Below are 25,436 nucleotides of genomic sequence, written 5' to 3'. Positions count from 1 at the left end.
AACCAGAGACAAGAACATACGCTAGATGACTGTCTCTTAACAGGTATGAAAATGGCTGCGCTTATTTCCACGAAGAAGAAAGAGAAGGACTTGCAAAGATCTGCCGGCTTGCTCTTCACTCTCGTTACGAAGACTTTGTAGTGGACGGCTTCAATGTGCTGTGTAACAAGAAACCTGTTATATACCTTAGCGCTGCTGCCAGGCCGGGCCTGGGCCAGTACCTTTGTAACCAGGTAACGTGGGATAGGTGGGCGTTTTAAAGAAATTGTGTTCCGTTGTGTTTATGAAACTTTATAAATATAAAGTGCACAGGCCCATTTCTTTAGCTGCACGTCTTTTCACGTGAAAAGAAATATGCTTATTTTGTCATTATAAGAGGATATATAAATGCATCTTAATGAATTTTTGGAGACACCTGTATCTTGTTTTGTTGCCCAGAGGCAACCACAGTCAACATTCCCCCCCCAGATTTTGATCAGCGAGCATGGATGTGGCTTTCCATGGTTATGTTTGGCTTATTCACTTAGTGTTCCAGCAGGCGCATGTCTTCAAAGTACAGTTTATTTTTAATATCTTCATAATATTCCTTCAGGCCACTGTCTAGTGTTTTAACCAGCTGTTTCCCTTTTGGACAATTAGAGCATTTACATTCTTTTGTTTTCTGTGACCATTTTCAGGAAGTGCTCTTTGCATAGTGTTGCTATGGACATCTTTGTGCATATAGCTTTTTCTGTATTTAGAAATTCCTATATTTAGAAAGTATCTTCTAGATTATATTCCTTAGATTTTCAGAGTCCATCTAGAATTACTAGAGCAAAGGGGATTACCATTTTTGAAGCTTATGGAACATGTAGCCCAATTAGGGGGCCACAAAAAATGCTTAGCCTCTTGGCTGAGAATGTTTTATTTTAGTTTTATTTTGGGGGTTCTGTTTTTTCTTTTGAGAGAGCGAGCGAGCACAGGACACTGTAAGCAGGGGAAGGAAGCAGGAGGGGGAGAGAATTCAAAGCAGGCACTGCATTGCAGCATGGAGCCCAACGTGGGGTAGAAACCCCCGAACCGTAATATGTGACCTGAGCCGAAATCAAGAGTCAGACGCTTAACTAAGTGAGCCACCCAGGCGTCCTGTGTGGGTTTGTCTTTTGTAAGATGGAGGAGTCCTGTGGAGAGAAATGGGGGAAACTCCGGGACTTGAGCAGGTTGTGAGCTGTGGTCACCAGCAACGGGAAATGACGTCCTCTTTCGGAGTGTGTACAGGATGAAGAGATTTATAAACATCCTTGGAGAAACGAACAAATTACTTACTGAGTACCTACTACAGGCCAGGTTCTTTGGGACCCAAAGCTGCCTTGGCATAGCAGTCCCGTCTTCGAAAGCTGTATGAGGGGTGCCCGGCTGGCTCAGGCAGAAGAGCATGCAACTGACTTTTGATCTTGAGGTTGTGAGTTTAAGTCCCATGATGGGCGTAGAGATTAGTTTATTTTTTTTTAATTTTTTAAAATGTTTATTTGTGAGAGAGAGAGAAAGAGTGTGAATAGGGGAGGGCCAGAGAGAGGGGGAGACACAGAATGAGGCTCTGAGCTGTCAGCAAAGGGCCCCATGTGGGGCTAGAAACCATAAACCGTGGTGAGATCATGGCCTGAGCTAAAGTCGGATGCTTAACAGACTGAGCCACCCAGGCGCCCCAGAGATCCTACTTAAAAAAAAAAAAGTGTATTTTTCACACCTAAAAAAAAAGGGTGTGTGTGTGTGTGTGTGTGTGTGTGTGTGTATGAATACTTAGAAAATGTTTAGAAGGTTTCATACTCAACTGTTAACAGTGGTGGTTTATGGGGTGGGAGGGCATTTTCACTTTTAATTTCTATATTTTTTATTGTGTGTTTTACTTAGGTTTCCTTTCCATAATTTAAAAGAAACATTTTTAAGGAGGGAGAAAGTATGCATAACGTATTTGTTACATGCTTGGTCTCTAAATTTTGCTACCAACTCTTAGTTACACAGGACAATATGCTGCAAGCGTTTAAAAATTCCCGAAACTATAAATATACTCCTCAAGGATTTGGAAGCTAAAAATAAAAAATAAAAAATGTTTTCGACAGTTACTATCTCCATTCATAACGCTGACTTCATTTCTTTTAAGAAATGTACATCTGCTAATCCATATTTGTTGCTTGTTAGGAGTGGGTGGGTCCATAAATAAGATTCTGTTCTCTGAAAGCCTTTAGCTGGTGTTATCTACCACTAATGCTTGGAGGAAAGATCCTAAATTGTCTCCCCAAATACTCAAAGCTTGGTTGTTCCTTAGTTTGAAAAAGTGGTTTTTATTTTTTGGTATACTCTAGAATCTAACAAAGATAGTTATTCATTTAGCTGACTCAGAGAATTTTACATCATATCTTCTTAAAAGAATCTCAGATCCTAGCAATTTTAGCTTGACTTTCTAGATATACTTTAACATCTGTTTATCATATTAAGAGTTCCTAAGGAGGGAGATTGTTTAAAAAGAGTAAGTGTGGCTTGTCTTAGTGCCACAGTCTTTAGGGGACATACGTAAATGGTGACAGAGATCTTGATGACGGAATCGTGTGTTTCCTCCGGCAGCTCGGCTTGCCCTTCCCCTGCTTGTGTCGTGTGCCCTGTAATACCATGTTTGGATCCCAGCATCAGATGGTGAGCTCTCCTTTGGGTTTGTAAGATAAGACAGAATTGTGACTGAGGTTCTCTTTGCTGGCCTGCAGATAATTATTAGCATATTCATTTATTCCTTACATCTCCCCATCGCTTACTACACGCTTCTGGGTTTGAATGGCCATGAAGGCTGGCTGGCATGTGGGTCAGGAGCACCTCCCTCTTCAGGAGTCTTGTCGTTACTGTACCACCTGCTTTAAGGAGGAACATGGGAGTCCAGATGAGCACTCGAAATATCTACAAAAGCTCATCCTTTTAAAGTTTATCACTGTGGCCCGGATTTGTGAATGGGCAGATTTTGAAAATGAGGCTCTTTATTGTAATGTGGGATTGGAATTGGATTCTGTGTATTTTGAGACATTCAAGTGCTAAGCCTTGCCATACTGAAGACAGCAAAAAGGGTAGGTTTTAGGATCCTGTGTTTCTTTTTCCAAGGTACCTTGATTATCTGGTTCAGATACATCAGTGAGTAGTATTAGAGATAGATTTTTGGCTATATAGGGGGAATTGAGAGAACATTTTCTTTAAATCTGAGTTTTTAAAACTAGAGAAACGTTCATTCTGTATATATACAGTTTTTAACTTTGATCTCGTTTGTTTTTTGTAATTAGTCTTCAAGGGAAACTATTTGATTTTCATCTCTCTGATAAGAGAAGATAGAAAAATGGTCAAGAGTAAGAATTGATTAGTGTGGTTAATTTTGAGATCCTTTGCTTTCGTTGAAAGTTATAATGTCTTACTGTATAGCTGTATGTTCGTTGCTTCATGTTACTGTGGTTTGCCTTTTAACCTAGGATGTTGCCTTCCTGGAGAAACTGATTAAAGATGATCTAGAACGAGGAAAACTGCCCCTGTTGCTTGTAGCGAATGCCGGTAGGTATTGTGAACGGGACCTGCTGTTGGGACGTACAAGAGAAAGACGGGTGCTTCGTCTAAAAAAACCGAAGTCTCAAGAGATGTCCCTGTGCCTCGTGGTTAAGGTAGTTTGCGTCAGCCTCGGGGGAGAATTACAACACGACGCTTAGCCCCTCACGTTCCCTTGAATTGTTGGTCTTTTGGGGAGTTACTCTGTTTTTGTGTCTGTGCTTTTTCATATAGGTTGTAAGTACTTCCCTTTCATGTGCTTCCTTTCTAAATTGAATTTTATTTTATTTTTATTTATTATTATTTTTTTTTTATGGAGCCAAGAAAGCCTTTATTGGGGTCTGTGGCGCCCGGGCGAGGTTCTGTGTCTCGAGTAGGGGTTGAGTCCGGGAAGTCGCCCTAAATTGAATTTTAAAATGTCACACTTGAACGTCCACCTTGGATGCAGCAGCTCAGCTGCCGCTTCCTTCCCGTTACCGAATTCAGCGTTCTGCTTGAAGTTCGGGGCAGTGCATAACGCAAGAGAAATAACAGTGACAACACATAGTAGAAAGAATGAACTGTCTTTACTTGCAGGCGGAACGATTATATAAATAGAAAGTCCTAAGGAAACTAAAGAAAAGCCTTTGGAACTAATAAGCAAATTGATCTGGGTTGCAGGATTTCTGTATATCAGCAATACCATTGAAATTGAATTAAAGATTCCAGTGATGGGGCACCTGGGTGGCTCCTTTGGTTGAGCGTCCAACTTTGGCTCAGGTCATGATCTCACAGTTTGTGGGTTCGAGCCCCACTTCAGGCTGTGTGCTAACAGCTCAGAGCCTGGAGCCTGCTTCAGATTCTATATCTCCCTCTCTCTCTCTCTCTGACCCTCCCCTGCTCGCGCTGTCTCTCAAAAATAAAAAACAAAAAAAATTTTTTTTTAATGCCAGTCATGATAGCATCAAAAAAGTGAAAACTTAATGTTAAATTTAACAAAGTATATGCAAGGGGCACCTGGGTGGCTTGGTAGGTTAAGTGTCCAACTTCAGCTCACATCGTGATTTCACGGTTTGTGAGTTCAAGCCCCATGTTGGGCTCTGTGCTGACAGGTCAGAGCCTGGAACCTGATTCAGAATCAGTGTCTCCCTCTCTCTCTCTCTGCCCCTCCCTCCCTTGCTCACACTCTGAGTCTCTCTGTCTCAAAAATAAACATTTTTTAAAAATTATGTGCACCATCTGTACACTGAAAACTACAAAGTGATGCTAAAAGAAATTAAAGAAAACCCAAATAAATGGAATAAATGTCATAAGCAGGTGTTGGAAGACTTAATATCATGAAGTCTAATTGCCCCAATATGTATATTCTGTAGATCAATCCCTATCAAAACCTAAACAGGCTACAATTTCTTATACAAGTTGATAAGCGGATTCTAAAATTTATGTGGCAATACAGAGAATGAAAGAATAGCCAAAATAATTTTGAAAAAATAAAATTCAAAGACTTAGGCTTTCTGACCTATAGACTTACTATAAAGTTACAGATAATCAGAAGAATGTGGGATTCACCGAAGAGACTAGAGTTAGAAATAGACTCACGTGGGGGCATCTGGGTGGCTCAGTCATCTGAGCCTCTTACTTTGGCTCAGGTCATGATCTCATGTCATAGTTCATGGGTTCAAGCCCTGCATCGGGCTCTTTGCTGACAGCCCAGACTCTGGAGCCTGTTTTGGATTCTCTGCCTCCCGCTATCTTTCTGCCCCTCCTCTGCTCGTGCCTTATCAAAAATTTAAAAAGTTTAAAAATTGGCTTTTTACAGAGATGCCAAGGTATTTCAAGGGAGAAAAGGTGGGTCTTTCCCATCTTTGGTCTTAGAACAAGGGGATACCCATATGGGGAAAAAAAATTGAACCTTAACCCTTATTTCATTGTTTATACAAAAATCAGTGATAAATGATTTATAGACCTAAACCCTGCAGAAGGACCACTTACATTGCTTGTGTTTGTTGAGGCAGTTGGTCAGGATGTGCATCCTTAGTGGGTGGGACTCTGCTAATTGGAAGTTTAGGACAGTCAGGAGGATGCATGAGTTTACGTTTTACTCATGTTTTGTGAAGAGGGACCTGCCTGCCCTACCTGTAGTGTATACAGATTTAACAAGGGGGTGGGTGGGAGCATTACTATGTTTAACTTCAGAATGCATGCTCAGTTTTAAAACAAGGACCTCTCATACTTGGTTTTTAAAAGACCCACAAACTTATCTATGTGTATAATGGACACACCTAAATTAAAATAACCCAGGGGCACATGGGTGGCTCAGTCGATTATTCGTTGACTTAGGCTCAGGTCACATTCTCACCGTTTTTGAGTTCGAGCCCCCATCCGTCTCTGCTGTCCGCACTGAGCCTGCTTGGGAACCTCTGACTCCCTCTCTCTGCCCCTCCCGGGATCTCTCACGCTCTCTCAAAAATAAACATTTTTTTTAAATGGTGGTTCAAAAAAAACAAACAAAAACCCAGAAAGTGACAAAAAGCAAGCATGGAAGAGGGTATCTTGAGCCAGTGGTGACAGAACCAAGTGCTGTCGTGGTGTTAGTGTGAGATGGACCCCGCGCTGCCTACCATCCATGCGGTGCACTAACGCACAGTAGGTCCAACGCTCGTGAACGTATCTGAAATACACAAAGGCAAACGAAAGGAAAAAGTGATAGGCTGCAAGTGTAAGTTGACAAACCCACAGTCTTGGTGAGAGACTTTAATGTTTCTCCTGAAGCAACATTAAGTGGATGGAAAACAAGTATATAGAGGTTTTAAGTAACAGAATTAACAAGCCTGATTTTATAGATACATAAATGCACGCTTCAGACCTTGAATAATCAACTTGTAAAAGTTGGTTTTAAGCCACTTCCCATAGAAAATCTCAATAAAACATAATGTTACTTCCTTCTTAGATAATGTATTTAAAAGCTTGTATCCTGCTGTAAAGACTCAAAGAATTTGTTCCTTTTAGTAGCGTTTGTGTGTTTTGTGTGTTTTATCCTAGGAACGGCGGCGGTCGGGCACACGGATAAGATTGGACGTTTGAAAGAACTCTGTGAGCAGTACGGCCTCTGGCTGCACGTGGAGGGGTGAGTGCGGGCGAGGGCGACTCGGCGTTGGGCCTGCACACAGTGCTCCGTGAGGAGTGGGCATCCAGACCCTCACTCTGTTGTGAAACGCTCGTGACTAAGGGCTCTTCGGGTTGCATAGTGAGGATAACAAAACAGCCCCGGGTGCCGTTAGCAAGAAGAGGTTTTATTGGCTCACATAACTACAAAGATGGCGCTGGCATCGGCCGGAACTGGGCATCTTCCCTCCTCCCCCAGTCACGTGGCCTAATTTCCTCTGGGTTGCCCCCATCTCTGGATAGATGTTCCTGTTTTGGTACACATTTGGGTTCTGAGGGTCAGAAGTCCCCACAAGTGTCTCCTACTGAGCCAGTCGTGGTGGCCAGGGACGTGTGACACTCTGGGTCATTTGCCCAGCCGAAGCTGTGGTCTGACAGGGGAGGTTGGGGTGGTTTCCCAGAGGGACTTAGGGGAGGAGGCCGGGCAGCCACAGCAGTCTGTACCCAGCAGGCCATGCGAGCCAGGTTTTTGTTGGATCCCTCCGGGAAAGAATGATGATGGCAAAATAACAGCTATTAAAGATAGAAAATAAGACATAAGGCAGATAAAGCACATATTCAGGGTTTTGCCGAAATTTATACACACCACATTTTCTGTTGTTATAAAAGCTAATGACCAGCTGAAGGACATTTAAATGTCAGCTTGGAATAGCACCTTTTTTTTTTTAAGTGTAGTTAGGGAATAAGCAGTAGTGAATAGTGTGTTTGTTTATTTCAGTGTGAATCTGGCGACATTGGCCCTAGGTTATGTCTCCTCATCAGTGCTGGTATGTTACGATTTACTGAGTCCTGTGTTTTTAAGACGGAATTTTAATCACGTACTCCCTGATGGCTTCTCACGGTTTCTGTGGATGGACGGTGGCGGGGGTGCTGGGGTTGGTGTATTCTGATCGTCTGTAACAGACCTTGTTGTCCTTGGTAGGCTGCAACCAAGTGTGACAGCATGACATTGACCCCGGGCCCGTGGCTGGGCTTGCCCGCCGTCCCTGCAGTCACCCTTTATAAACACGACGACCCTGCCTTGGTGAGCTCACTCTCCCTGCAGGGCGGGGGGGGCGCGGGGAGGGAGGAGAGGCTCATGGTCGTTAGAGTCTGGGGGCAAAATATGGCAAAAGCAAAAATTTCCTTCATGCTACTTCTGTGACTTGTTTACCAAAAAAAATGTTTTTAATGGAAGTGGAACCATACTGAATATATTTTTTCTATTCTCCCCATAGGCCTCATGTGTACAAAGAACTTTTTATGACCTTTTATGACTGTATAATATTCTGTCCCTTAAATACTGCAGTTTAATCTTCCTTCATTTCCAAACTTTGTTACTAACATAGGGAGCATCATCCTGTATTTCAAGTTACTTTCTTACAATAGGTGCCCTGAAGTGCCATCACTGTTAGGAGTAGTTAAAGCCCTTGATCCCCATTATCTAGAAGGTTTTAATACATACAGTTTTTTAAGTGGATCTGGATAGTGGATTAGTTTAGTGAGTTAACGTCTTGCTCAGTTGATAATGGCCAGGTGTGTGAGGACACTCAGAAAAGCCGTGGAAGGGGCTACCTCTTGGGTGCCTAAGAGCTCTGGCCCCCCTGGATTCTCCTCCTGGCTTAGCCACACCTTAGCCACAAACCCTTGAAAGCCAGGTCTCCGTGCTAGGCTGCCCAGAACAGTCCCCTCACGGGTGCTAGACAAGCAGATGTGTGGTGCAGGCAAGTGGCCGGCGTGGCGTCTGACGCATATGCCGTGCCTGGGAAGATGCTGACCAGTTCGCTCTGCTGCCTTTGTGGGCTTTGATGAATGGACCCATGTTGGCTTTTTTAGACTTTAGTTGCCGGTCTTACATCCAACAAGCCAGCAGACAAGCTCCGTGCCCTGCCGCTGTGGTTGTCTCTGCAGTACTTGGGGCTCGATGGGATTGTGGAGAGGATTAAGCATGCCTGCCAACTGGTGAGTAGAAACCTGCAGTTTAAATGAGTCACAAATACTCCATGGTGAAGGCAGTGACCGAAAACTGCCTGGGTACCTTACCCATCAGCCAGTACCATGTGGTCTGGATTAGCAGACCTGAAGTGGACATTCCCTGGTTGGAAGTTCTGGGGGGCACTGCTGGGGTGGCCCGCTTTTGTGGCCGGATAAGTAAGATTGGATAAATGCTCGCGTCGGCGTAGGATGAGGAAAGAAGTCATAGGATGAGAGCCAAGTAGTGGAGAGGGAGCAGAAGCGGGGTGGGGGAGGTTCACCGTGGCACCTGGCTGGCTGTCTCTTGGGGGGAAGGAAATGTGGCGGCCTTAGGGGCGACGGAGGATTGCCTGCGTATTTTTAATACCAGCGGTTTGGGCTCCCAGATGGCAAGACTCTGGGGATGGTTCTAACACTCTTCTGCATGAGGTATTCTAATTGTGAAAGTGTATAATTATGCTAGAGTTTAGAAAGGAAAAAAAAAAAAGGCCTGTTTATGCAGTTTTCGAGCTGAGTCCCCCTGAGTCTGAAAGTGTGGCACCGCTCACCTGTGGGACGGGGAGATGTGACAGGATGGTTCGGGGGCCTTCGGGGCTCGTACATGCGGAGCTCCTCCAGGGTGCCGAGTCACGTGCAGATGGGTCCACGAACAAACCTTGGTCTGAAGGGTGTGCGGTGGAATCTGTACTTCCTCGTGCGTCATCTCTATGGTGAGGGAAGATTCGCGGTTCTGTGCTCCTGTGGCAGCTGTTTGTCATGTCAGGATAGTTCATCCCGATGCCCGTTTCTGATGCACGCCGTTCCGAAGGAAGCAGGTTCATGTTTACACGAGGTAATGTGGACGTCCATGTCATGATGTTCACAGAAGTACGTTTTTGAGAAGTCACCTCCCTGGGCCGCCGGCTCCCATGCTGAGGTGTGGTTGTTGGGAAGGAGGGACCTCTATTGCCCTGGTAACTGAGTCACTTTGGGGAAGGTTCCGGCTCTCGGGGGAGAGCCCTTCAATTCCCTTTGGCTTACGGAGGACGGGGAAATAATGAGACGTTCACTGGCAAACCCTGGAGGCCGCCGCAGCTCTGCCTGCCAGCACCCGGGGACCGATCACGCTCCTGCCAGCGACCTCGGTGACGTCCTGTCGCTGACCCCCCCATGCTGTGAGCTCGTGGGAACCTGCGGGGAAATATAGCGCATGTGGTCATCTGTCACCAGGTGCTGGGCTCCCTGGGGGCAGAAGTCAGGGTCCTCTTCATCCTCCTCCTCCTCCACTTCCACTTCCTCCCATCGGCAGCAACCTCTGCCTCCTCCCGGGAGGCCGGCAGTAGGTGTTTGCTCTCTGCAGGCACCGCAGCGCCCTGTGCACGCACCGTCCCGTCTGAACTTGGCCAGGTGGAATGTCCGCTGATAAGCCACCGACACGTAGTTTTCATGAGGGCTTTTCCAGCGTCCCGCCCTTAGTAAATGTTGGTGGGATGAACCCCGAACCCTGAAGCACGTGCTCTTCTAACCCCACGGCAGTCATGGGAGGTCTGGGGCTGGGACACTTCTAGAACGATGAGGACGCAGTCCTGACGCGCGTGCTGCGCTCCAGAGGCCGCTCCCCGGCACTTGACGTAAGCACCCTGTAGGGAGCTGCTGCCCTCCCGTTTTATAGCTGAGGCACTCGACGCCCAGAGAGGCTGCGTGGCGTGTCCAAGGCCGTAGCTAGATGACGAGGCAGATGAACTGACTCGTCCTCCCGCACGTGGGACACCAAACTCCACCTTGATGATTCCGGCCTTCGGGCTCCGACCAGTTGCAGTAAAGCTGTGCTCTCGCGCTTAGATTGTCTTTTCCTTCCCCAGAATCAGGTGCTGTGCCTTGCACGCGTGTGCAGTCAGTAGTTCGGCGGGGCTTTTTGAGCGGTAATTAACGGTAATTTCAGGTGTGCAGCATAATGATGCGGTGTGTGTGTGGCCAGATGATCACAGTTACAAGTCTATTACTACACCTCACCATACGTCGTTACAGAATGTTCTTTTTAACATTTTTATTTATTATTGAGAGAGCATGAGCTTGGGAGCGCCAAGAGAGGGGAAGACACAGAACCTAAAGGAGACTCCAGGCCCCGAGCTGTCAGCACAGAGCCCAACGCGGGGCTCGAACCCACAAATAGATCATGACCTGAGCCGAAGTTGGCCACTTAACCGACTGAGCCACGCAGGCGCTTTTTTGTTGCAGAGTTTTTTATTTTAAGTAGGCTCTACACACCCAGTGTGGGGCTTAAACTCACAACCCTGAGATTGAGTCGCATGTTCTGCCAACTGAGGCAGCCACGTGTCCCTAGAAATTTGTATCTTCAAACCACCTTGGGGCGCCTGGGTGGCTCGGTTGAGAATCCGACTTTGGCTCACATCATAATCTCAGTTCATGGGTTCAAGCCCTGCATCAGGCTCTGTGCTGACAGCTTAGAGCCTGGAGCCTGCTTTGGATTTTGTATCCCTCTCTCTCTGCCCCCCTCACTTGTGCATGCTTGTGCGTGCTCTCTCTCTTAAAAATTAAAAAAATTTAAACCACCTTTACCCATTTCTCCCACCTCCCAACCCCTGCCTCTGGCAACCACCAATCCATTCCCTGTATTTATGAGCTTGCTGTTTGGCTTGGTTTGGTTTGATTTGGTTTAAGTCCCACATGTAAGTGAAATCATACCATTGTCAGAGATGGCAAGATTTTATTCCTCTTTTTACAGTGAATAATATTTCATTGTGTATGTATATTACATATCGTATGTTTTCTTTTATTCATTCATCCATTGACGGACACTCAAGGTGTTTCTATATCTTGGCACTTGTAAAAAAAAAAAAAAAAAAAAGCTGCCATGATCATGAAAGTGCAGATACCTTTTCAAATTGGTGTTTTTGCTTTCTTTAGATAAATACTCAGAAGTAGAATTGCTGAATCATAGGGTAGTTCTATTTTTTTGGGGGGGGGGAGCCTCCATTTTGGTTTTCTGTAGTGGCTGCACCAGTTTACATTCCCACCCAGTGTACAAGGGTTCGCTTTTCTCCACATCCTCACCAACATTTGTTACTTCTTTTCAGCCATTCTCACAGGTGTGAGATGCTGTCTTGTGGGTGACGTGTGTGTCCCTGGTGATGAGTGATGCTGAGCATCTTTCCGTGTGCCCGTTGGCCATCTGGATGTCTTCTTTGGAGAAATGTCTGTCCATATCTTATACCCGTTTTTTAAATCAGATTTTGGGGGTTTTTTGCTTGAGTTGTATATATTTTGGATAGTAATCCCCTTATCAGATAAATGGTCTGCAAACATGTTCTCCCACTCAGTAGGCTGCCTTTTCATTTTGTTGATGGTCTCGTCTCCTCCTCCTCTGTGCAGATCCTTTTCAGAAAGTTTGATGTGGTCCCACTGGTTTCTTTTTGCTTTTGTTGCCAGTTAGTAGTTGTTGAATGAGTGAATGACTTACGTGGCTAATATGACAAATTCACAAAGGTCTCCTTGGAACCGGCTTTTCTGGAAGCACTGAAAGATCGGGGAGTATTTGCAGTTCTTGAAAAGCAAGAACTGACACCCTAACTCAGGAGCCGTGAGGTGCCAGGCGGCTTTGTCTGCCTGCGATCTGCGAAGACCCTCGCGAACGCTGTGTTGCAGTACGTTGTGTCCCTCTCAGGAAGGTCATCAATCTAAGGAAAGTGTCAATAATTGTTAAATGAACACAGATAATCTAATGAAATTATAAAAATTAGAAGGTATTTTTTTGTCATTGCAGAGCCAACGGTTGCAAGAGAGTTTGAAGAAAGTGAACCACATCAAAGTCCTGGTATAGTATACGACTGGATCTGTTGTTGAAGCTAATAACCTGATACCTTGGAATCTTCTCCAGGTTTGGTGCATTTCAGTGCGTTCGTGGCAGCTCCAGGGAGACCACGTTCTGTGGAAGAGATTCACGCACTGGTGACCTAACTCTGCAGAAGGCACGAGGCCTGGAGAGCGGTCCCATACGCTGAACCCCCGGTGCTTTTCATGACGTCGTCTGCGGTTTTATTCTGTTAAAGTTTAGAACTGCACAAAGATCTCATAAACGCTATTGACTTCCCCTGACCAACAGTTTTAGAACGCTCGTGTTCCTGAAATGAAAAGTCATTTTGTCTCTCAGTGTTTGGGGCAACTTTTTCTGGAACCCTCTGACACCAGGGTTTTCGTTTGCACGGATTTCGGGAACGGGGAAGACATGACAGGTGGCCTTGCTCTTCTCTCCTCCCCCCTGCCTCCCATATCCTCCTCAGAGATGCCAGAGCCTGTCAGACATTGCTGCCTGTGGGTCGTTACTAGGCAAGGGCCTGAGGACTTAGCAGGACCGAACCAAGTATCTGTTCAAGTTTGAATGTTTTCATGTTTTACTTCATTGTATTTTGGAATTTCTGAAAATACAGGTCAGATTCTATATAAATAGGGCTACTGGGTGTGTCTTTGACAATTCTGCAGGATGCAGTTAAGGTTAAAACTAATACTTAAGTTTATCTGGGGTTCAAGTTAATAGAGTTGATTTCCATTTTAGTGCACGTTCGCTTTAAGTGCCTGAGGAGGGCACCGCTGTGCATTGCCTTCTGAGTTAGGAGCTTAGAGCCTTCTCAGTGGACCTGAGACGGTCCATTGGAGAAGCAGAGGGATGAATGCTAAGTCAGGAGACTTGGGTTCTAATGTCAGCCGTACCACTGATGCCCTGTGACACTGAGTCATTCTCTTTGCTGCCTCAGCCTGTGAGCTCAGTTGTCGGGGAAGGTATGTTGGTTGAACTCCTTTGATTGTAAACAGAGAAGCCCAAAGTATGGACCAGCACGGGCAAGATGGCAGGAATCAAGGTGGTGCTTGGCCCGTGGCTTTCTGTCCCTCCCTCACTGAGCCTACTCGGGCTCCTCTTCATGTCCCCTCTGCCCCTCTGCCCTTCTCCTCCAGGCAGGGAGGTTCAGCTGGTGCTAGTTCATCACCAGTGGGGTTGGAGCGTCTCTGTAAGGCCGTATGTGGTCCAGGCAGGAGCCCTGCTGCACCCTTCCCTCCACTGCATGCTTTTCTCCGTGGATACACAGCAGTCGGCAAACACCACGAGGCGCTGTGGCTTCCGTAATAATTGTCATCACTGCGGCCCTTCATGAAATATGCACTGGGTCCCATGGATGGTGCTGAGCGCACACATTCCTTCACTTAGCCCTCAACAGTAGTCCCTTCCTATTTGCTCTTCCTTCTATCTGGAAACACTGTTCCCTTCGATTCTTTTCCTGACTGCTTTCTTACCCTTCAAAGCTTCTTTCAAGTAACCCCCCCTCAGAGAGGCCTTGCCTGGCCACCCCACCGTCCATCACTCTGCCCCCTGGGTGCTGTCGTTTGTGGCGGTTATTCCTACCTGCAGTCATAGGTTTGTTCATTGTCTGATTTTCTCTGTAGAAGCTTTGTGAAGGCCGGGACTTCTGTCTTGTTTGGTTGTTTTTGTTTCCCGGTGTTGTGCACTATGCTGAGTATTCGGCTTCGGTACGAGGCACGAGTCAGTCTAATCTGGGAGTTGATTGCAGCAGCAGCCCCGTCTTTACTGGTGAGGAAACTGGGGCACAGAGAACTTGAGTGGCTTGCTCATGCCACACAGCTAGGCTGCGGCAGAGCCGGGATTCACACTCCACTGCTGCTCTCCTGACCAGCGGAACGTTCTGTCTCTGGTCAGTTTGCCGGGGAGGCCCGTACTTGTCCCGCTCCAGTGGCTCTTTGTGAAGGGCCTGTCCGATGGTGTCGAGAAAGCAAAGTGCAGATTTCAAGGTCTGAATCACATCCATGTGTTCCTTTGAGGTTAGTTGAGAAGACCTTGGGCCACCTACTTCCTGGCTTTACAGGTTGGTATTTCCACCATGGAGACCTCACACGCAGGGCCTTGGAAACTGGTTTTGTAACTAGACTTGCTGGATGCTTGGACCTCTGTCCCCGTGCCACATGTTCTGTCAGGAGCACCGTTGTTCCTTTTGTGTCCTGACCCCCTGGTGGAGCTGATGGCCAGCTGTACTTGTGTTCAGTGGCGAACGTGAGCTTGGGGCTGGCTTATCTTAAGGGGCAGTGAACATTCTCTGTAATGAAATCTGCTGATGGAGTTAGTCATTGATGAAGTTAATGGAGGACACCTGTCCTGAATGTAAGTCCCACCGCAGTGATTCAGGAAGTGCGTGGCCTCAGCCCTAGACTGTGTTCATCTGCATTACCGGCAGGGCTTCTGTCCTGTCCTCAGGTCTACAAGGTGAGAAGAAAGTCGTTAGCCTCTTTTTATTTGTGACTATATAAAACCTTCAGGGCGCCTGGGGGGCTCAGTCAAGTGTCCGGCTTTGGCTCAGGTCATGACCTCATGGATCGTGGGTTCGAGCCCCGCATCAGGCTCTGTGCTGACAGCTAGCTCGGAGCCTGGAGCCTGCTTCGGATTCTCTGTTTCCCTCTCTCTCTGCCCCTCCCTGCTCATGCTCTGTCTGAAAAATAAGCTTTAAAAAAAAAATGTTTTTTTTTTAAGTCTCAGTCCTGCTTGAGTTAGCATAATTTCTAGATTCTTGAAAGCTTCGCCTTTCCCAACACTGATTCTGGTTCTGCTTTTTCCTCTTCTTTGAACTTTCATTGTGGGCCTGTGTTAATTATTATGACAGTTTCCTCCTGCTTTAATTTCAGTAGACCCATGTCAACTCTCAGACTTCAGCAATCTAGTCTCAGAACTGGCTTATAATTATTCCTAGGAATTTTACTAAACCCTTGATTTTTGTTCCTCTAGCAACTGAAATTAACCTTTGAGTTTTATGTGTTTATTAAGAAAATATGTGGGGCGCCTGGGTGGCTCAGTCGGTTAAGCCTCCGGCTTCGGCTCAGGTCAGATCTCACGTTCGTGGGTTCGAGCCCCGCGTCGGGCTCTGTGCTGACAGCTAGCTCAGAGCCTGGAGCCTGCTTCCGGTTCTGTGTCTCCTTCTCTCTCTCTGCCTCTCCCCCTCTCATGCTCTGTCTCTCTTTGTATCAAAATAAATAAAACATTAAAAAAAAGTTTAAAAAAAAAAGAAAATATGTTATCTGCAGTCTGCTTTTCAAACTCACTGTTTTATTTTGCAGGTGTTGGATTTAGTGTTACTGGTGACACCAGATTGTGTTTTTCAGGTGGAAGATGAGCTCAGTTCTCCAGTAGTGGTGTTCAGATTTTTCCAGGAATTACCAGGCTCAGGTAGGTGGTTTAAAAAGCATAATTTTCCTATTTGTGTTTAAGGGCTTTTAATTTTAAACCATTTCAAGTTACATAGTCCAAAATATTTTGACTGCTGAAGTCTGCAGTCATTTTTTCAGAAAATGTTAGTAATTTTCACAAGAATTCTGGTCCTAAGTGCCTTATTAGCATTTTAGTGATAGTTTCCTGTGATCAAATCAGTGGTTTCCAAATACCAGTCCCTGGACCTAGTGATAGAATAAATGCATGGAGATCACTGTGCGCGCGCACACATACACCCACGTAAATAACCTCATGTTCTTTTCAGGTTCAGTGGCCACGGTGTCTTCAATGTATGTTTACATTCTGTTTTAAATTATTTAAAAAGTAGGGGCGCCTGGGTGGCTCAGTCGGTTAAGCCTCCAACTTCAGCTCAGGTCATGATCTCACGTTCGTGGGTTTGAGCCCCGCGTCGGGCTCTGTGCTGACAGCTCAGAGCCTGGAGCCTGCTTCCGATTCTGTGTCTCCCTCTCTCTCTGCCCCTCCCCGCTCATGCTGTGTCTTTGTCTCATAAGTAAATAAAACATTAAAAAATTTTTAAGTTATTTAAAAAGTAAACTATGTTAAGCATAAAAAAGAAAAGACAATAGAGCTTTGGGGGCCCTACTTCCTAGATGTTTGATTCACGGGGTTGGACCCAGGAATCTCTACAGGATGCCACTAGCCTAGTTCAAGGCGCCGCTCCTTCTCACCTGGACAGCCACAGCCCCCACTGAACTGATCTCTCACTTCCGTGTCCTGTACACACCCTCCTCCAGACCATTCTCTGCCTGCAGTCAGACTGGGGGGTATGCGTGGGAGTCCGGTCATGCCCCTTTGCTGCCTAGACCCTCAGTTTCTTACTGTTTCTGGTGATGAAGGTCCAGGGTCTGTAGCAGGCCTTGTGAGGCCTGTGGCGTCCAGCGCTGGCCCTCTTCTCTGACTTCCTTTGAGGCCACCTCTCCTCTTGATCATTGTGCCTTAGACTGGTCTTCTCTGAGTTTGTAGAACATTCTGCTCGCTCCTAGAGCAAGATCTTTGCGCTTGATGTGCCTTTTACCTCGAACACTTTTCCCTTCCCTCTTCTGCTGGCTGGCTCCCTGCCACCATTCCAGCCTCCCTAAGGTGCCCCTCCTTAGGCCTTCCCTGTCCGTGCTGAGGCGACTCCATCATATTATATTGGGGTACCCCCTTCTTTCATGGCACCAACAACAATTCATGGTGATTTCAATTCTTCGTGGTGTTCCTTCTGTAGGACATAAGCAGCAAGATGACAGTACCCTTTCCTTCCTTACGTCCTGCGTGCCTAGCACAGCGCCTGGCGGGAGCAGGCGCCCTGGCCATTTGGAAGGAGAAGTCTGTTGTGAGGCCCACTTGGGGTGCTCTCGGGTGCTCTGACTTCCCTCGCATAGGGGTTGATAGACTAGCTAGTAACTTAGAGTGTTACACTTTGATTTCCTCTCAAAGCTCCTTGAAAGAAAAACTTTTGAAATGAGATTAAGAAATCAATTTGTGAGACAATATTCAATTATTAGATTTTTCATGAGAAAAAAAACTGTGGAAGCTTAAAACCCTTTCTGTGGGGCACCTGGGTGGATCAGTCAGTTAAGTGTCCGATTTCAGCTCAGGTCATGATCTCATGGTCCATGAGCTAGAGCCCCACGGTGGGCTCTGTGCTGATGGCTCAGAGCCTGGGGCCTGCTTCTGTGTCTCCCTCTCCTACTCATGCTCGCTCGTGCTCTCATGCTCTCTCAAAACTAATTTTTTAAAAAGCCTTCTGTAAGATAAACATATGCAAAAATGTTTCCTTGTGGTAAAAAAGTTTGCCATGTAACGCGTACAGTTAAGTAATGCTGCGCAGACCGCGCTGTCGGACAGCAGCCCTCCAGAACATGTCCGGCTTGCAAAACTCAAACTCCATGCTCCTTAAACACGGACTCCCCGTCTCCCTCCGTCCCCTCCAGCCCTGGCAGCCACCATCTTCTCTGTGTCTCTGAGTGTGACTGTAGGTTCCCCAGAGAAGTGGAATCCCACGGCATGAGTCCTCCTGTCGCTGGCTGATGTCACGTAGTGTAACGTTCTCAGGTTTCATCCGTATTGAGCGCGGGACCGTTTCGTCCGTTTCTAAGGCTGGACGGCACTACCCGCCCACGCACGCACCCGTTTTCTCTCCCCGTTCATGTCTGTAGTATCTGAGGCTTTTCTCTCAGGGTAGTGTTGGGAGCTGAGTCAAAGGGGCTTTGAGGAGTGTGTGTGGAGCTGTGTTTCTGGGAGGTCAACCCCCTTTCTGTGTTTCGGTGTCAGATCCAGTGCCCACAGCTGTCCCAGCGCCCAGCATGGCACCTTCAGCACTCGGCCGGGAGAGACACTCCTGTGACGCCCTGAACCGCTGGGTAAGAATGGCGGTCGCGTGTCTCTTCTGCATCCCATGTGGAGTGGCGTGCAGGCACGTCCGGGGGGTCCGGCCCATAGGAAGGATGCTCTGCAAAGGTGCTGGGCTTCCTTCCAGGGCTCCCGATCACCTGGCTGCTCGGCATGCTGCCTCCGTACTATGCCTCGGCATACTTCTGGCGGGGCCTTCCAGAACCTTACCTCAGGGACCATTTCCATGCTGCTGCATAAGGCCGAGAAACTAGCCGCACGACAGGGACGGTGGCTGTGGGGGGCGCCTGGAGCGGCTGTGGGGGGCGCCTGGAGCGGCTGTGGGGGGGTGCCTGGAGTGGCCACAGGAGGTACATGGGCCAGAGACCCCGGCCACCAGGCGCCTGACGATGCGGACGGAAGGCCACGTGCTGCCGCTGCCTCTGGATGCCGCCTGGGTACCTCAGGGTGCTCGTGTCGGGGCGTCTGCCACAGCCGTGTCAGGCCTAGCACACTGGGGCTCCTGCCCTGCCTCGGGCTTCCAGGAGGAAGGCAGGATACATTCGTGCAGGGCCATCGAAGCAGCCAGAGTAAACCTTGTAGCTGGACGTTGAGGGCAGAAGGGAAACGGTCATCACGAAGGACAGGAGAGAATGTAGGTTACCGCCCGGCTCGTCCAACACCATGTTGCATGGCGATGGAGAATCTGGGGACACAGCGGGAAGGGTGTGTCACGTGTTAACAGTGGGTATTGCTCACTGGTGTGTTGTGGCTCATTTTTATTTTGTTCTTTTGGCTTCTCTGTATTTCCTAGGTTTTCCTACAATGAACTTGTATTTTTTAGTAGTAAAAACCATAAAACTTAGTCTATTCAAAATAGAAGTTGGCCCAAGTAAGACAGTGAGAAGATTCAGGGAACCTTGCACCCGGGAGTCTCTCGGGTCTGGGGCGGGGGGGGGGGGGGCAGGGCCCCTCCATGCGGAACCCTTCACTCTGCTGTGTCCCCGCAGCTGGGAGAGCAGCTGAAGCAGCTGGTGCCCGCGGGCGGCCTCACCGTCATGGACCTGGAGGTGGAGGGCGTGTGCATCCGCTTCAGCCCCCTCATGACGGCGGCAGGTACCCAGCCAACCCCGCGGGGGGTCCTCGCTCCTTCTGGGAGCCCGTTCACGTCCACGCTGTGGCCTGGTTTCCTGTCCCCTCTGAGCCTCTCTTCTCTTTCTTTGAAGAGGCTGCTGCTTTGCCTTTGGGCTCAATTTGGGTGGATGAGCTTTCAGGGAACTTCTGGGAGTTCCTATGTCTCGGTGTCCCCAGGCCCTCGGTCTGTCCCTCCGCGGTTCCCCGGCCGCCCCACACAAGAGACTCGCCCAGGAGGAGAAACCTGGCAAATCGAGCTTAGTGCAGTCACTTGCCACATTTGAGTCACAAGTGAGGGCCAGTGAGGTGGGGTCCCTGCAGCCCCGGGGGCTCTCAGGCTGTCCTGGGTGCTGTTGTCTTCACCGGCCCTCCTGCTCCCCCCGACGCACCCTCTAGAATCTCCCCCCACGATGCTAATGTGGGGCGAGAACCGCAGGCTTGCCTCTTCGTGGCCCGCGATGCAGGGTTTATACGTTGACTCCAGAGTCCTGCGGGGCTCTGAGAGCTTGTGTGTGACACGGAGGGGCTGGTCCCGTCTTCTGTGGGAGACAGAACTGTGTCAGCACTGAGATGACCCGTCTCCATCAGTTGGTGACACCCCGTGTTTCCTGTGGGCTTCGTGGCTTTTATGCCTCCGTGCCAGCTCCCTGGAGGCCCTGGAGCCTCTGACCTTTGTGACGGGACGCAGGGCCCTTCCTCCCACACTTGTCTAACGCCCGGGGACATCTGCAGTTTTAGGGACTCGGGGAGAGGACGTGGATCAGCTCGTAGCCTGCATCCAGAGCAAGCTGCCAGTCCTGACGTGCACGCTGCAGCTGCGGGAGGAGTTCCGGCAGGAGGTGACAGGGACGGCCGGCCTCCTATACGTCGATGACCCTAACTGGCCTGGAATAGGGGTTGTCAGGTACGGGTCCGGCCTCCTGGCGGGGGTGTATCAAGACTGGTGGTGGGTCATTTTGTGCACCAGCATGGAAATCGGAGGTGAATATGTGTGGCCACAGTGTCCGTGTCCCATGGAAATGCAGCGAGATGTTTTGGGCGCGTGGAAAAGCCCAGTGCAGCAGCGGGGTGGCCACCCTCGCACTCGGTGCTGGTTGTGGCTGCACTTCCGGTGCCGGCCTGCAGGTTACTAGGGGGAGCATTCGAGCACAGCTGATGGCTGCTACCACGGGGTGCACAGAGCACCACGGCCCCCCGAGACTGAGAACTGTGGCGGGAGTGGGCGCCCTTAGCCCTGTGCCTGCTTTCCGTCTCCTTCCAAGAGGGGGTGGCACTTTTGCTTTCCTTTTCTTTTAAGACAGCAAGCAAGCTAGCATGAGGAGAGAGGGGCAGAGAGAGAGAGAGAGAGAGAGAGAGAGAGAGAGAGAGGTATGATCTAAAGCTGGCTCCATGCTCAGTGCAGAGCCCGACTTTGGGCTCAGTCCCCTGACCCTGGGATCATGACCTGAGCCAAAATAAAGAGTCGGATGCTCAACCAGCTGAGCCCCCCAGGCGCCCCGAGACTCCGTATTTCTGTTGCAAGTGCTGAGGCTCCCAGACCTGCCTCAGTTTCATGGGCTGGAGACTTGGGCCTTCCTCCAGTGTTCTTCACCGTGCCTGACCTTGAGACCTCCGAGTGCCTCCTTTACCCATTTGTCTCATTCACCTTGGAAAACAGTAGCTTATACCCCACCTGCAGTCCTGTGTCTGAAGAGGCATTTGGTCTTTTAGATTGAAATATTTGATAATGTTTGTAGGTATGAACACGCTAATGACGATAAGAGCAGTTTGAAATTAGACCCAGAAGGGGAGAAGATCCACGCTGGACTCCTGAAGAAGTTAAATGAACTGGAATCCGACCTTACATTTAAAATGGGTAATTACTGCTTTTATATGTCAATTAATGAATTTCCGATGGCTGTTTTTGAGCTGGCTTAAAAGACCGTGGGCTCTGTTTGCTTGGAGGAAATGCTAGTTGCGTTCTTTCTAGGGTGAGCCAGCTCCTTCCCCCTTCTGCAGCTCTTGGGGCGTCCTTCTCCTCACCCCATGAGGGAGGCGCCTCTGCGCGCGGCCGGGCCCTTGTGCCGCAGAGTGGCCCCGGGCAGCCTTCTGACCTCGGACTTGGGAACAAGGCGGGCGGCGGTCTCTCCCACAGGCCCGGAGTACAAGAGCATGAAGAGCTGTATTTACGTGGGGATGGCCAGTGACGACGTGGACATATCCGAACTCGTGGAGACCATTGCAGTCACAGCCCAAGAAATTGAGGAAAACTCAAGGGTCTGTAAGACTAATCTGTGCCTCGCTCCTTTGCTGGGTTTTCTGCAGGCAGCTGGCTGGGGTCACAGAGGAGGAGGATCCCCTCAGAAATACCTCTTCGTTCCCGACAGAGCATGTAAATGGTTCCTGTGCGCTAAGCCTCGTCCCCGACTCCAGCACCCCACGAGGGTTTGATGCAGTGGGTGCCCCCAGTGGGCTCACGGCTTGGGGGAAGGGGTACATGTAGCCAAGTGCAGCGCTAAATGCCCTGGGAGGGAAGTTAGGGGTATGGGCGTTTGGGAAGACACAGGCAGGCGCCACCGTGTAGGCAGGCGCCACCGACAAGATGCGGGCAGCCTCGGTGATCGGAGCCGCGTCCTGGGGCTGCGGGGGGTGGGGTTTCTGACAGGAAATTTGCTGTGAGGCCGAGGAGCCAGCTTTATCATTGTTGGGTGGACTTCTGGAAGTTTCTTCCAAATCTGTCACTTCTGATTCCATTTCCCTGAATGTTGAGCGTGAGTCTGTTTTCTGTTGGTGGGACGTGAGATCGTAGGGAGAGGGGTTTCAGGCCTCCCTCCCTGGCGGGTGGGCTGGTCACCAAGGTGCGTCCCCCTCAGCGGGGCACTTTATCCCCTTCTGACCGCTCGCCGGGTGTAGTTTGTGCCCCGACATCCACACGTGCAGAATTCCGTATACTAATACTCTTCTGGAAAGCATCCTGTGCGGGGCTAATAGTTCCTCTAGGTCCTGGGCAGGAAGCTTAGACAGTAATCCCTTTCCCGGTCCTAACGCAGCTTCTGGAAAACATGACCGAGGTGGTCCGGAAAGGCATTCAGGAAGCTCAGGTGCAGCTGCAGAAGGCGAACGAGGAGCGGCTCCTGGAGGAGGTGAGGCCCGGCAACGGCCCCCGCAGCCCCCCGCCGCGCCCCAGCACCCCGGTCACCAGCGCTGCTTGTGTCCTGCAGGGCGTGCTGCGGCAGATCCCCGTCGTGGGGTCCGTGCTGAACTGGTTCTCTCCGGTGCAAGCCTCGCAGAAGGGGAGAACCTTCAACTTGACAGCAGGTAGGACTGACGTCCCGCGACCCATTCCCCACTGGAGCCGAGAAGCCTGGTGCGCGGGCCGCCGGGGCTCCTCTCTGGGGCTGAGTCTCGAGTCTCGCGAGGCCTGGCATGTCTGCCCTGTCCTGCCCGGGCAGGTCCCCCTTCCTGGAGGCTGGTCAGAACGTGGCCACTCGTTCCGGACCGTGCAGTGCCCCCGGCTCTGTGACCAGTGCTCGGTATCCGTGCTTTTTGCCGTGCACATTAGCGCTTGAGAAGGGGGAGAGGAGAAGATGGTAGTCTGTAGCCCTGGACCAGCTCATTTCAGACGAGGCAGCCAGCAAGCAGGACCAGCCGCTGGGGTTTGGGGAAGGTGATGTGCACCTCCAGGTCCCATTCTTTCCCGTCCTCCTGGGGGAACGAGCCCCTGAACGCAGGGCCTCCCTAGGAAACCGTGGGCGCCCATGGCTGGAAGAGAGAATCAGAGTGTATTGCGCCAAGCGTCTGCCTTCAGCAAAGAGGCATCTGGTCCCTGCTGCCACAGGACCGTTCCCACTTGGGCCGGGTCCCCAGCCACACTCGGGCCACGCCGGCGCTGAATGTGCACAGGACACCTGGGGGCGGTGGAGAGAAGAGGGTGGAACAGGCCAGCAGGGCTGGGCCTCGAGAGCGCAGCTGCCAGGTGGCTTTGTCCGGTCCCCGGCACGTGTCCGGGGGGCCAAAGCCTCTGCCGGTCTGCGAGGCCCAAGGCCGCGGGGGCCGGCGCCGGGAGCTCCTGCGCACCGCTCTCCCCGCTTCCCCGGCAGGCTCCCTGGAGTCCACAGAGCACACGTACGTCTACAAGGCACAAGGCACAGGCGTCACGCCGCCGCAGACGCCCGCGGGCACCCGCGCCAAGCAGAGACTTCCAGGTACGTGGCGTCTTCGGAGTTATTAACGCTGAAGAGACTGGTTGGTTGTCTTGGGAACACAGACCTTTGCATCTTGGGAGGCTTTTCCTGTTGGGGTCAAGGCACGAAGACGGAGGAACGCACATTAACACCCATGTCCTGTTCTTCCTCACTGAAGACCAGTTGTCCCTTTAACCATTTCGGTAGCCTGGGGCTTCAGTCTAGGAGAACTTTCTCCGCAGCACCCAGGGGTGGGGGGGGTCAGGGTCTTGGGAGCGGGCATCATGTTCAACCTCGTGTTTACTCACCTGAGCCGCTTCTCCAGACGGTGACCTTGGGGGCCCTGTTGGTGTCCTGTCAGCTCCTGTTTTTCACCTCCTCACTTCAGTGCCTCAGGCCTGGGGCTCACAGGGGTGTCTCCAGAAGCAGTTGTGATTAAATAAAGCAGTCACTCGCTGCACGGCGAGTGTTGAGCCCTGTCCGTGGCTCTTTCTCTAGGCCAGAAGCCTTTTAAGAGGTCCCTGAGAGGTTCCGATGCTCTGAGCGAGACCAGCTCAGTCAGTCACGTTGAAGACTTAGAAAAGCTGGAGCATCTGTCTGGGCCGCCGGAGCCGGACGGCCTGGAGCCTACCAGCCCTGAGCCGCACCCCGGGGCTCCCCCGCCGCAGGAGGCCGAGCGGACGGGGCCCTTCGAGAACAGGGCCCAGAGCCCGGAAGAGGACCGTCCACAGGTAGAAGAACCGGACAGCTTAAGATAAAATCCAGTGTTTGCTTTGAGACTGTGCCGAGTGTTGTTTCAGGGAAGATGATGTCTGAAAATGTGAACCGTGCCACACGCTAATGCCAGAGGAACCAAGGACTGTGGCTTGTGCCCCACTGGGCTGTCTGCACACACCTGGGCCTGCAAGCCAGGCTGTGTGGACGGCAGTGGACTGGCCCTGTGTGCTGCGTCCGTAGAGTGACAGCTGGTGTTCCTGCCCGTGCACCGTAGGTAATACCGTTTCTCCCCCACGTTCCCATGATCACTTTCTGTTCAGAGAACACTTAGAATCTCAAGTGCCTGCCACTTGAAACCCTTGCGCTTATTTTTCTAAGACCTCAGCGTGAGATGTCACGGGGTTACGTATGGTAACTGTTTGTCCAGACAGCCTCCGAGGCCTCTGGTTCCCTGCTGTGCTGCCACCCGGGAGAGGCGGAGCACAGCCCCTGCCGGGGTCGGGGCCCAGCGGCCTCGGATTCGGCAGGTGCGAACCAGAGTCCCAGCTGCTGTGACTTCTGAGGCGTAGGGAGGGCCGTGCGCAGGTGACTTCCCTCTGCCCCGGGTCCATTCCCCCCTTTATATACGATTTGTAAACAAATTAAAGCACTCTCTATTAAGAGTAACTGTAAAACTCATGACCGTATATACGTATATTTTTAAATATTGGTAAAGCTTTTAAATTGGCACACAGATACAGACTGTGCTCATTTCTATGTTTAATATCTGAGAACCCGACAGACACTACTCTTAACCTAATACTAAGTCTGCTCTGTGGCACCCAGTTTGCTTCCGTTCGAACACAGTACGCCTTTGGCCTGTTTTCTGTGGAGTGCCTGGGGCTTCTCCCCACGAGCAGCTCACCCCTCTGGGCCCCACTCCGACTAGAACCGGAGAAGGTGCTCCCACTCAGGCTGACGAGGCTCCCTCCTGGCATCTCGCTCTGACTGCCGGCTTCCACTCGCCCACAGTCCTCATGGCTTCCCTTCTGCTAGGCGAGGCCCCTGTGCCTTCAGTCCAGGGAGGCGGGCCTTGGGGCCCCTCGGGCCAGGGAGGGAGAGAGGGTCACACTGGGTCTTGGATGGTCGTGTTGGAAGCCTTAGTTACACCATAATAAGCCTATAATTAGACA

The 25,436-nt window shown here is 50.1% G+C and overlaps 1 protein-coding gene across 4 annotated transcripts in view; it reads left to right on the top strand.

Moving 5' to 3' along the window:
• Nucleotides 1–24,942, top strand: part of PDXDC1 (pyridoxal dependent decarboxylase domain containing 1) — a 46,506-nt gene extending 21,564 nt beyond the window's left edge. For all 4 annotated transcript variants that reach the window (XM_029948105.1, XM_029948104.1, XM_029948106.1 and 1 more), the window contains 18 exons: nt 44–233; nt 2,602–2,670; nt 3,483–3,561; nt 6,574–6,658; nt 7,415–7,463; nt 7,619–7,720; nt 8,512–8,637; nt 12,413–12,463; nt 15,808–15,871; nt 18,194–18,282; nt 19,261–19,366; nt 20,117–20,288; nt 21,121–21,239; nt 21,519–21,640; nt 22,414–22,506; nt 22,585–22,681; nt 23,464–23,568; nt 24,046–24,942. In XM_029948105.1, coding sequence (XP_029803965.1) covers nt 44–233; nt 2,602–2,670; nt 3,483–3,561; nt 6,574–6,658; nt 7,415–7,463; nt 7,619–7,720; nt 8,512–8,637; nt 12,413–12,463; nt 15,808–15,871; nt 18,194–18,282; nt 19,261–19,366; nt 20,117–20,288; nt 21,121–21,239; nt 21,519–21,640; nt 22,414–22,506; nt 22,585–22,681; nt 23,464–23,568; nt 24,046–24,305 — 1,978 coding nt within the window. In that variant the 3' untranslated portion in view covers nt 24,306–24,942. The remainder of the gene's footprint in view (nt 1–43; nt 234–2,601; nt 2,671–3,482; nt 3,562–6,573; nt 6,659–7,414; nt 7,464–7,618; nt 7,721–8,511; nt 8,638–12,412; nt 12,464–15,807; nt 15,872–18,193; nt 18,283–19,260; nt 19,367–20,116; nt 20,289–21,120; nt 21,240–21,518; nt 21,641–22,413; nt 22,507–22,584; nt 22,682–23,463; nt 23,569–24,045) is intronic.
• Nucleotides 24,943–25,436: the final 494 nt, after the last annotated feature.

Source organism: Suricata suricatta, chromosome 8 (assembly GCF_006229205.1).
Source record: "Suricata suricatta isolate VVHF042 chromosome 8, meerkat_22Aug2017_6uvM2_HiC, whole genome shotgun sequence".
NCBI classification, from domain to species: Eukaryota; Metazoa; Chordata; class Mammalia; order Carnivora; family Herpestidae; genus Suricata; species Suricata suricatta.
The sequence above is the reverse complement of the archived record's forward strand: the minus strand, read 5'-3'. Positions and strand labels throughout refer to the sequence as shown.